The sequence below is a fragment of the Coregonus clupeaformis genome, chromosome 27, assembly GCF_020615455.1.
Source record: "Coregonus clupeaformis isolate EN_2021a chromosome 27, ASM2061545v1, whole genome shotgun sequence".
NCBI classification, from domain to species: Eukaryota; Metazoa; Chordata; class Actinopteri; order Salmoniformes; family Salmonidae; genus Coregonus; species Coregonus clupeaformis.
Genome location: NC_059218.1, coordinates 33574467 through 33587523, shown reverse-complemented (window position 1 = coordinate 33587523; position 13057 = coordinate 33574467). Strand labels below are relative to the sequence as shown.

The 13057-nt window shown below is 40.8% G+C and overlaps 1 protein-coding gene across 1 annotated transcript; it reads left to right on the top strand.

The window, feature by feature from the left end:
* The first annotated feature begins 2451 nt into the window (after window positions 1-2451).
* Window positions 2452-11393, top strand: LOC121541842 (peroxiredoxin-5, mitochondrial). Its single transcript, XM_041851170.1, has 6 exons — window positions 2452-2752; window positions 5341-5475; window positions 5953-6084; window positions 10032-10070; window positions 10614-10678; window positions 10819-11393. Exons 1-6 carry the CDS (start codon window positions 2741-2743, stop codon window positions 10925-10927), a joined length of 492 nt encoding a protein of 163 aa, XP_041707104.1. The 5' UTR covers window positions 2452-2740; the 3' UTR covers window positions 10928-11393.
* The last annotated feature ends 1664 nt before the right edge of the window (window positions 11394-13057 follow it).

The window sequence follows — 13057 nt, the reverse complement described above, 5'->3', positions numbered from 1 at the left end:
CCAAATACTTATTTTCCACCATAATTTGCAAATAAATTCATAAAAAAATCCTACAAAGTGATTTTCTGGAATTTTTTTCTCAATTTGTCTGTCATAGTTGATGTGTACCTATGATGAAAATTACAGGCCTCTCTCATCTTTTTAAGTGGGAGAACTTGCACAATTGGTGGCTGACTAAATACTTTTTTTCCCCACTGTACGTCACTGCAAAATCTACGGGCAGAGCTCGGACATTCAAGCCCCTTGGGTGATGCCATAGAGTTACATTAGAAGTGCCCATCCAAGAATGCTCAAGGTCATTGGCCACAAATAAAATGATGTCAAATCACGTTACATCTACCTTAGCTTTGATTGGACTGATCATGTCAACATCATACTTTCATCATCATGAATCACGTCGACGATCTACTGGCAAATCCTTTTCAATCCTGGTCATATGAAGAGAAATTATAGACAAAACGTATTGGTGCTCATCGACCATTGGACATAAACATTACACAACATGTTGGAAATTGCAAATTCAACAATGAGTGGTTTGGAAGGAATCAGTGGCTAACTGCAAGCATTGCAAAGCAATCACTAGCCTGCTATTCAGTGGAGTGGGGGTGTGGTCCAAGTCTGGGTTTAAGGGTCTCTTTTCCAAGCTTAAAATGATAAACATTCAACACCATGGGCCAGAAAAGGTTGAATACATTGGCCATGCTGTCAATCCAGCACGACTTCTGCCGTGTTCAAAACAACTGGAAACTCGGAACTGGGAAATCTCAGACTTCAGTGAGTTCAAGACAACTGGGAACTCGCAATTCCAAGTCGGCAACTCTGGCACCTTTCTAGAGCGCCGACCTGAAGATCACTGACGTCATGTTTCAACCTTGTTTTTTTCAGAGTTCCCAGTTGTCTTGAAAGCACCATAAATCCAGAGAATTCCAGACTTTGATGACAAAGTTTGATGACAATTTAGTAAAACCACAAGTCCAAATCCTTATCTCCATCCATGGCTAATTTAGGAAAGGGCCAACTTTAGCTAGCTAGCTACTAGCCACCGGAGGACAACAACACAATGAGATGCAACAATTCAAGTTGTTTCTGTCAATGACTTATGCTTTGAATGCGATTAGATAGGAGTGACACCAAAATCCAAGCTGGCTTCCCTTGACACTTGTTTTTGGTGCGCCAGGACCATTCACATTTGAGCTCGTTCAGTTTAGCTCAACACTGATTGGCTAATTTTTATACTTTTTTTATCAAGGGAGGCCAAATGCTTGCTGGCTTCCCTTTCATTCCATTCAATGCTGAGGGCAGCAACAATGTCATACTCGTTTGGACCAGACAGCATCAGACAGATGGCCTACACCTAGAGAGACAGAGGATGCTGTTTCACTCGCTCGGATGCTTTCTCTGGTGAGATACATTCAGCCTATTGCAAATTGAAGGAAAAATATGAAACACAGAGAGACTAAATATATATATATATTTTTTTTGGGTCCATTTTTGGGGAAGCCTGGTTCCCTTGGCACCCATGAATACACGGGACTAACCTGTACCCACGCACATTGACTTGGTACTGGTACCCACTGTATATAGCCTCGTTCTTGTTACTTTATTGTGTCACTTTATTTTAACTTTAGTTTATTTAATTGTAATTTTTTGCTAATATTTTCTTACTTAAAAAAAAAATCTGCAATGTTGGTTAAGGGTTTTTAAGTAAGCATTTCACAGTAAGGTCTACACCTGTTGTATTCGGCGCATGTGACAAATAACATTTGATTTGATTTTGATTTTGATTTTGATCATGTATTTTCAGGTAGAGATAGGCTACCTCGCGAAGCAACTGCTCTCTATTTCCCCTCACAATGTTACATTCTTCTGTCTCTTCCATAAAAGGAGTAAAAGAAACAGACCAGACACAGTAGATGCGCAATGGATTATGGTCATTGTAGTTAATTACCATGTTTTATGCGCTAAACTATGTAGAATATTGGCCAGTTGGAAACTACAACTCCCTACTACATCGCACAGTTCAGGCTGGATCTGATTTATCTGTAGAGAAACTGTGCAATGTAATAATTGAACCGACATCGGTCAATTTTAGTTATTTAATCGCTCAGCACTAATGATATCTGAGTGAGAGTGTCTAACAAAATCAAATGTGGGCCCCTGGTCGGTAATACGACCATGATTACACGTTTAGATAGCTGGCCACTAAACTAATGTACCAATCTAAAAAAATGTAACTGACATGGGCTAATTGCGTGACTGTCAGCTGACATAACAAGACAAAAACGTCTGATGCGCAACCAAATTTAGAAATTGTCCCTTGTGTATTGCTCTTCAGCCTGTTCCACAAAGCCTTGAAGATGAGTTCCACATTTGATTGTTTTTGTTTTTTTTGGAGGGGGGGGGCAAATAATCCACGGCCCACAAAAGGGGGGCGGCCACCAGTTGCCCATCCCCAAGTTTACCAAAATAACTATTAGAATACAATTTTATTTTCAGGATTGTAAAAGAGTGGAAGCTTTTAGTAAATCCCTTGCAACCGGACGCTTCCCTTGCAACCGGACGCGGGGGTGGGGTAACAGTTGTGTAAGCAAACTTTTTGTGACATTTGTCATCTGCTACCAATGAACGGTGTTAAAGGGACTCGACTCAATTTAGGCTAGTGATTTCCAGCTCAGCGATTCTCAAAGGGACCCGTTTCGTCCAGTGCATCAGACCGCTACACACCACGCTCATTGCCAACATGCCTATCAAGGTAATAAATGCAGTCAGCAAAATGTTCGATCTAAAAATAACGATCCTTGTTGACCTTGACTGTAGACAATTTTGAGGTTTGTAAAATGTGACTATTCTATTTATTCTCGAGTCCATGACGCATACAGCCGCCATTCTCGAGTCCATGATGTATACAGCCGCCATTCTCGAGTCCATGATGTATACAGGCATTTGTCCTGATGGGGCTAAAAACATGAATATGGTCAGTCTGCTTTTTATAGTAGGTAAGATTAGATAACCGGATTGGGAAGGTTTGACCACCTCATTTGTAGGGAATCAGATCTGATGCATAAAGGAAGTATACATAAAGGACTTACGACATGAAATCCGTTTTCTATCAAATACATATTATTATACAGTTAACGCCTTCGACCCCTATCCATAGATGTTTCCTACATTCCCATTTGTATTTATTTATTTATTGTTTGTTGCTGTAGATCGATAGCCTCGGAAGAAACATCCTGATCTACTGGATTCACCTGGTCAGTCAATGTAATGGAAAGCACAGGTGTTCCTAATGTTTTGTACATTCAGTGTATGTTTTTCTTGTTTCTTTGTACATAGACTTCCTGTATGCATACTGGTGTTTTGTGCAATACATCTTTTTCAAAAACCCATCCTGATCTCACGAGCTTACATTGTATTTCCCTACACGGATAGCGAAAAATAATGTAAGCTCGCGAGATCAGGATGGGTTTTGGGAAAATAAATATTGCACAAAACACCAGTATGCATACAGGAATTCTACGAACAAGGAAAAACATACATTGTATACAAAACATTTGGAACACATGCGCTTTCCATTACTTAGACTGACCAGGTGAATCCAGTAGAACGCCATGATCCCTTATTGATGTCACCTGTTAAATCCACTTCAATCAGTGCAGATGAAGGGGGGGGAGACAGGTTAAAGAAGGATTTTTAAGCCTTGAGACAATTTAAGACATGAATGGGCCGGTTTGAGTGTGTCAAGAACTGCAATGCTGCTGGGTTTTTCACGCTCAACAGTTTCCTATGTGTATCAAGAATGGTCCACCACCCAAATGACATCCAGCCAACTTGACACAACTGTGGGAAGTATTGGAGTCAACATGGGCCAGCATCCCTGTGAACACCCCCGATGAGTTGAGGCTGCTCTGAGGGCAAAAGGGGGTGCAACTCAATATTAGGAAGGTGTTCCTAATATTTTGTACAGTCAGATTATACAAAGACCTTAAAAGACACACGTATTGACTGTTTTTACAGCTTTTCCTTTTTGACGAATGTAGAATGATCTTAAAGTACTGCTCGAACTCTTTATAGAAAACAAGGAAGTGTTTTTTCTATTAGTGAATTGACATTTATGAACATTATATTTTACCATTAACACACTTTTTAATTTGCGGTAAAATAAAATAGTTTTTTTTATCCTTATTATAGTTAAGGAAACCGAGCAGCACATTTTCTCCCATAATAAACAAAAGTCATCAAGAATATTATCATATCATTATCTACAAATATCTTGCCATAATCTCTTTACATAAATACATGCAAAACTGTTTCTGGATGCTCAACACAAAAAGTACAGTTAATGTTAATGTTTTTTGTGCGTTTCTTCAGGTAATGATTCATAGGGTAATAGTTATGGATAATTCTGAAAGAGACCTCCTTGACTTTGTTAACAAGTGGCTATTTGTGTGGTAATAACCGAACATTTCCCCAACTGATATTGACAAATGTATTCCAGTAAGTTATGACAATGAATAGATACAACTCCTGAGTGGCGCAGTGGTCTAAGGCACTGCATCGCAGTGCTAACTGTGCCACTAGAGATCCTGGTTCGAATCCAGGCTCTGTCGCAGCCGGCCGCGACCGGGAGACTCATGGGCGGCGCACAATTGGCCCAGCGTCGTCCAGGGTAGGGGAGGGAATGGCCGGCAGTTTATGTAGCTCAGTTGATAGAGCATGGCGTTTGCAACGCCAGGGTGTATTCGCTCTGGATAAGAGCATCTGCTAAATGACTAAAAATGTAACAAAAAAAATAAAAATACAACATCCCTTTGAAATAAAGCACGTATCGATCTATTATTGTTCTGAGGGAGCAAGCAGAAACACATTTTTCCTACTGGAGCGTGAATTGGACAAAGCGATTTGTATCTTAAGAAGGTGAGGTCTGGTTACACCTCTGCGATCAGGATGGTTTGTATGAGGCTAGTCAGTGGACGCACCAACACTGTGCATGACTAAACCAGCTGCTGTCAGTGAGTGCCCCTGAATGGACTCTGCTCTAACATTAAGCAAAGTCTTGATGCTCCAATAGTAACTTTCCAAGGCCGTTATTGTGGCAAACTGTCTCTAACCACTGCCTGGGTCCAATACATTATTCATCAAATGCTGCTGTACACGAGTACACAATTAGTCAAGTTCATAATTATGTATCTCTAACTGAATAGGGGTTGCAATTTATGTTTAACAAAACCATGGTTTGCTTTCAAATGATTTTCAGCTATCATGTTATTCCATAGCATTTGATTGACCTTCAACAGTGTTTGATTGAACTATTGTCTCCCCTCTACACACACACACTAGGTTGGGGAAAAGCTTCCTGCTGTGGAGGTTCATGAGAATGAGCCAGGCAATAAGGTGTCTATGGACCAGCTCTTCAAGGGGAAGAAGGGAGTTCTCTTTGCTGTGCCAGGGGCCTTCACTCCTGGGTGTTCCAAGGTAATGTCCATTTAGAATCTAACTCTAAATCAGAATTTTAGAGTACTGCAAGAACACCCAGGAGTGTCCCAACTAGGCACCACACTGAGCTACTTAGCTAATTAATCAGGTCAGTGATTGGCTAAATTCAACACACCTGGCACTCCAGGACCAGGGTTGTCTACTCCTGATTTAGATCAACCTAGTTTCAATGAATGGACCTGGATGTGCGTTTCTCTTTATCACTCTTTGTTCACCATGGCTGTGCTAGGACAGGCAGCCGAATTCTGATCTTTTTTTCACTAATTGGTCTTTTGACCAATTAGATCAGCTCTTGATGTGAAAAGATCTGATGTTATTTGGTCAAAAGACCAATTAGTGGAGAAAATATCAGAATTGGACTGCCTATCTAAACGCAGCCCATGTACGTCCCTTATGCACCATCTGAAATCACTGTTTCACCCCCCCCCCGTCCTCTCTTGCTCCTGTATCCCTCAGACTCACCTTCCAGGGTTTGTGGAGCAGGCAGCAGAGCTGAAGAGCAAGGGTGTGCAGGAGGTCGCCTGCGTCTCCATTAACGACGCATTCGTTATGGCTGCCTGGGGAAAGGAACATGGAGCAGAAGGCAAGGTGCAGAATGCTGTTTGAAAATGACAAGCTGATACCTTGACCTTCAGCCTTCTGAATAGTAATTTAAATGTAGTCTACGCAGTGTATTCCTCAGGCTATGGCTGAAAAACTCTGTTCTGTTATGATGATGTCCAGCATTTTACTTGGTACAGGAAAACCTTTTCAGGTATCTGTCCTGAGAAATAATCTGCATCAATCTGCAGTTGCTACACATTTTTTGACTTTTAAATTAACAATATCTATTGATTCTTGAAGAATATAATTGACAAATGCCTCATGAGCTTAGTTCAACTGTTGTATCCTATCAGAACCCCAAATATAAGCCTGTTTTACTCGATTTTTTTGTAAACAATGTAATGGTGAACAAACACTGTATAGGCTGAAAACATGTTTATAACTATAATTTTGATCTCATAGATGGTCAGTCCTTGCATCCATAGCTTTGTCTATGAATTTGAGTGGTAACATTTCCCAAGCCCAATTCCTCAGCTGTTTACCAAAAAACTGTGGCGGCCGGTGTGACTGCTTTGTTGTTGTTTGAACTGCAGATTGCCCCGTTAAGTCATTGGACATATCTTATCTCCCAAACAGAAACATGTATTACATCAAGACCATAACTCGTTGAATTATATTGTAAGATCCTTCAGACAGTGTGGCTCTTCAGTCTAGACCGGTCTGACCCAATGATTTATATATCTCTATATCTATATCATTGGTCTGACCTAGGGCTGTTGCAGTGATCAAATTCCACGTGACCGTTTAGTCACGGTAATTAGGCTTCTCCAAGCTCTGATGCTGTTGATGGTCATTAGTAGCCTACTAAACTTGCTAACTGCCTGGTACTCCGCACTCTATTGTCCCTCTAATCACTCTGACATCAATGCAAATGTAATCGAAAATCTAATCAAACACTTCATGAGAGCCCATGAGCTCATGTTGCGCAACATTTCTATAGGCTATGTAATTGCGCGAGAAAGAGTGATGGCCTCTATTAAAAAGAGGATCCCATCAGCTTTCTATAGGCGAGGCCTACTATATTTATTTTATAAACTTTACTAATATTAAGCACATGGCTAATCTTTACAACAGGAGTATAGCCTACCTGGCTGGCATGAAAACAAACCACAGGTAAAGTGTCCTCCATTCGCTATTTAAGTGCATAGATGTTTCGAGACAGGTGCATGATAATGGTCCATTCTAAATCAAAACAAATTTCACACATATATGATTTAGTATATGTAAAGATGAGATTAAATCAAGAATAATCTGATGGGTGACACTATTAGCCTATCACTTGTGAATTATATTTTATCACTTGTGAATGATGCCCAGCATAAGGAAAGAGACAATGCCTTTCTTTTGCGACTTTTTCTAATCATAGTCGCACACCTCATGTAGCCTAGCCCATAGGCCTATATGTTTTGATAAGGTTTGTATCACAACTAAAGTGGCCAAATAACTTCTTAAAATTAAGCACATTAATTTGCTTTACAAGGGGTGTAGAGCCTAACTGGCATACATAAGCAGCGTGTGAGTTTCAAGTTTGGGGAAGATAATTTTCACCATAAAAATGCACCTTTTATAATAAAAGCATTACATGCATAATCGCATTTGCAGTCACTTTTGATAATGGTGTTTTCCCATGAATGGAACATTCGTGCTTATAGCCTACTGCCATGTGCGCATTGCTGCGCTTATAATGTGAAGAAATAGCCTAATAGTTTATCAACATTTAAAGCTAAACATTCTGATCTGTTGCATCAGCCACATTGCGTAGAAACGTTTTTGGGATGCTAGTAGTTAGTTAATTTGGGATCTATTGCATCCCACAACTGTCCCAGACTATGTTTGGAATATTTATTTCTCGCACAGAATAGGTCAACTTTTGTACTATGGGGGATAGTATATTGGCATAGGCTAGTGCTTCTGCTGTTTGTTAGGCCTACTCATCTTGTTGGCTGACAAAAAGTAAATGTGGACAGTTCTTCCAATATCTTCAATATGCACCTCGGAATTGGATAGGACGCGCAGAGTTGCGTCCCCGATGTGTCTGTCTTCACTTGTAGCCTGTGAGAAATACCCGATCACGTGATGGAGAGCCATGTGAGTGAGAGGTGCTTCGGAGTGCGCAGCACTCAGGGAGAAGGGCACAACGCAGCACTCTGGGCCAAGGGCACAACGGCCACTAGCCGCAAAATGATTTTTTTAGGGTGCATTACGGCCACACAAAGGGGACGCCGCTGTGAAATTCAAGGCATTATCAAGTGCTTGTCAAATTGTGAACGAGAGACTGATAATGTGTGTACAGCCTGCGTAAAAAAACAAAGTAGCGCTCATGCCTTTCAAGCAACTTTTTTTCAAATTATCATTAGTCACATCATGCAGCCTTTTCAATGTATAAAAAATCTAAACAAATAGCCCAATGTTTGTAGAACAACTAAAGTTATATTAATAACTCTAAATTAAGCATATAGGACTACCTATTTCTTTGTTAACCGCTCAACACAGAATAGCCGCATGTGTGTACTTCCTCAAATCGTTTGGAGAAAATATCCTTTCTATTTTATTCAGCTTTGTTCAATTGTATTCTTCATACTATAAAATAATATAAAATAATGCCACGGAATTCTAAGCAAATCTTGTCTGCTAAATGAACTAGTGTAGCCCACAGCCATTTGGCATAGCCAGATCAGGACCTAACATAAGGACAACTCAGAGTATGCTATTCAGTTCTTCTGAAATAGACTACATTTTCTTCATATCATGCTTATTTAGACCTGTCTAAAATAAATAATGGATATATTGTGAAGATGTAGGCTATATTACATGGATTTATTATACTTTTTAAAATGTAGATGTTCCTATGGTCTGCATCAGTGGCTTGTAGGAAGCCAGGAGATGCTAAATGTGTTTATGTTAATTAACGTCAATTACGGTGAGACCGACAGTTATTTGCTTGACAATTACGAAAGTTCGTGACTGCCATAGCTCTAGTCTGACCTGACATGGTTGTGGCTTTGAGTGTTATCCTCGTCATTTACAGGACCTGTTCTTGAACATGTTGCATCTCATGAGTGTTAGGCCGGGATTCGTCCGATTGTGTTTGTAGACAATTAGTCTTTTAAAGGCAGTTTTACCGCATTCGCGGAGATCGCATTCAAGGGAAACGCTGCAGAGGTCAGCTCAAATGGAAATTACGTTTAAATGTCAAGTTTGCGGTTTCAGATTGAATGTAATCGCAGCCCCTACATTTACATTTACATTTTAGTCATTTAGCAGACGCTCTTATCCAGAGCGACTTACAGTTAGTGAATACATATATATATTTTTTTATATACTGGCCCCCCGTGGGAATCGAACCCACAATCCTGGCGTTGCAAACGCCATGCTCTATCAACTGAGCTACATCCCTGCCGGCCATTCCCTCCCCTACCCTGGACGACGCTGGGCCAATTGTGCGCCGCCCCATGGGTCTCCCGGTCGCGGCCGGCTGCGACAGAGCCTGGATTCGAACCAGGATCTCTAGTGGCACAGTTTGCACTGCGATGCAGTGCCTTAGACCACTGCGCCACTCAGGAGCTATCTGCGCAGGAGTTTAAATAAGACATCTCAAATCAAATCGGATTTGTCACTTGCGCCGAATACAACAGGTGTAGACCTTACAGTGAAATGCTTACTTACAAGCCCTTAACCAACAATGCATGTCAAGAAAGAGTTAAGAAAATATTTACTAAATAAAATAAAAAGTAACAATAAAATGACATAACAATAATGAGGCTATATACAGGGTGTACCGGTAGCGAGTCAATGTGCGGGGGTACAGGTTAGTTACATACACATCTCTTATGTGTATGAAAGTAATATACCTTTTTTAGTTTAATCAAACGTGTGCTATTGTACACAGAATTTATACATGCATGTTAATGTCTACTGCCTCTCTTTTGCAGGTGCGAATGCTGGCTGATCCTACTGGAGAATTCACTAAGGTCATATGTCTTCAAAGCCTTGATTTTTATTTAAAGGACCAGTGCAGTCAAAAACATGATTTTCCTGTGTTTTATATATATATTTCCACACTGAGGTTGGAATAATACTATGAAATTGTGAAAATTATGATAATGCCCTTTGTTGAATTTCTTCAGGTAATGATTCGCAGGGTAAAAGACCACTTGAAACTTCAGCTTTTTTTGGTGGGATGGAATTTTGGCCTGCTGGGTGACACCACCAGGCTGTAAATTAGTTAATAGACCAATAAGAAAGAGTTCTAAACCTCTATGCCAATAACGGCTAGTTTTCAGTTTTCCCCTCCCCACTCATACCACTCTGACAGTCCTAGCAAAGATCTTGCTTGAGAAATTGCTCTTTGCTAAGCTTTTTTGTTGTTGACCATTTTAATTTACTATAAAATAATCACAGTAAGGTACTTAAGTGTTACCCAGAAATGATTTATATTGATAAAAACTGCTGCATTGGACCTTTTAATAGTTTACTCTTGTGTGAATGTGACACCAATTTTATTTTCTTTACAGGCAGTGGACCTGTTGCTAGACAATGATCAGATTGTGGCTGTGCTTGGAAACAAGCGCTCCCAGAGGTGAGGTCTTCTACTATATCAGTGTTGAACTTGCTGCAATACACTGTAGAGTGGGTAACACTCACTTATCTCAACATTTGGATTTTACTTTGCAAAAAGCATCAACCCCAATAAAGCCATTGTCACATTTCTTCTCTCAGATACGCTATGGTGGTGGAGGATGGAGTTGTGAAGAAGATCAACGTGGAGCCTGACGGCACCGGCCTCAGCTGCAGCCTGGCTTCCAACATGCTCTCTGAGCTGGTGTAGGCCTGTTGGGACCAGCGCACTCCAACCGCAGACGTCGAACTCTATTTACTACTCACTGTCATTCTGGTTTACCTGACCCTTCTTTTCACGTCTTTGCAACCATGATCTTAGGCAGCGGAATGAAATAGATGTGGTTTAACGTACAGCCATTGTATGCTTCATAAGCTGCAGTACAAAACTGTGGAAAAAAAATATATAATGTGCTCAACATGTTAAGACTGCAAAGAAGTGTGTGCTAGTTTTTTTCCACCGGGCTTGGGGACTGTCTGGATGATGGCAGGGCAGTCCCACTTGATATCATTACTGGCTGCTCAGGGAGATTTGGTCTCAAATCAACTGTCATCATCCCAGAGGCAAGAGAGAAATAGAATTCAAACGCACAATTAAGCTGAATGGCACTTAAATCCTATCCTTTCTGTATACTTTCAAATCTGTTACCTAATAAAGTTTCCTGTGATAGCAATAACCCCATGTCTGTGAATCGTTTACGTTATTTGATCCTGATATTATATTCTTTTGAATGTTATGTTTTAAGTAAAAGGCATGGTAGTTCATTTGAATCCTTGTAAGTTTATCAAAAGGTTTGCGCAATCAACAATGTAACCAGTGGCGTAAAGTACTAAAGTTGTTTTTTATTGGTATCTGTACTGTACTTTACTATTTATATTTTGGACAACTTTTAATTTTACTTTACTACATAGTTTGCCTGACACCCAAAAGTACTTGTTACATTTTGAATGCTTAGCACAGGGGTGTCAAACGTCCGGCCCGCGGGCCGGATCAGGCCCGCAAACGGGTTTTTTGTTTGTTGTTGTTGTAAAGTATAAAAATGCGCTGCAATTTTTCTATAAAATAAACTGCTGTTCCAATTGCGTCCACTGGATGGCGCAATAGCAATTGTGTTAAGCAAGCAAACTGTTTATACCGGGGCAGAGCAAGTAGGTCAAGCACATGCAGCCAATGAGCTACTTTGTTTTGCCCGCGATATTTATTACGGCTTCTACTTTTAACATTATGTGCTTTGGCACCCTCATTGCCCCAATATGTCTCTGTCAAAAAAGAGAAAAGTGGACGCAGTGTTCCAAGAAAAATGGTCATCCTATTTATTCACGGAATTGAATGGGAAAGCTGTATGTTTGGTGTGTTCAGAGCATGTTGCAGTGCTGAAAGAATATAACCTTCGTCGCCACTATGTGAGTCTTCATGCCGACAAATATGACAACTTTCAAGGACAGCGGAGATGAGAGAAGGTGAATGAACTGTTGGCGGGTCTGAAGAAACAGCAGTCTGTGTTTACTCACAGCCGAGACATCAGTGACGCTGCAGTGAAAGCTAGCTACCTCATTGCTAATGAAATCGCAGTGGCTTCAAAACCATTTAGTGAGGGTGAATTTGTAAAAACATGCATGATGAAGGCAGCGGAGATTGTGTGCCCTGAAAAGCGGCAGGCTTTTGCAAATATCAGCCTGACAAGAAACACAGTTGCAGACAGGATTTCCGATCTTTCAGTGGATTTGGACAGCCAGTTGAAGCAAAAAGTAAAGTCATTTATTGCGTTTTCGGTTGCAATTGATGAAAGCACGGACATTACAGATGTTGCACAACTGGCCATTTTCATCCGCGGAGTTGATGACACATTGACCGTCACCGAGGAGTTTGTGGAGTTGGTGCCGATGACAGATACAACGACAGCAGCTGATATTTTTACCGCACTCGTCGGCGCGCTGGACAGGGTCGGAGTGGACTGGTCCCGCGCTGTCAGCCTGGCTACAGATGGTGCGCCCTCAATGATCGGGAAAAAAGCAGGCGTTGTGACAAAGTTCAGAGAGAAAGTGCAATCTGCAAATGGAGGACGTGATTTTTTGATTTTTCACTGTATTTTGCACCAGGAGGCTTTGTGTTGCAAGTCATTAAAGATGGATAACTTCATGAAGGTGGTCATCCAAACTGTTAATTTCATCTGATCCAGAAGCCTGAATCACCGTCAGTTTGACAGCCTTCTCAGAGAGAAAGACCACATCTATGGCCTGCCATACCACACTGAGGTAAGATGGTTAAGCCGAGGTGCTGTGCTGAGGCGTTTCTTTGATTTACGAGAAGAAATTGAACAGTTCATGGAAGAAAAGGGCA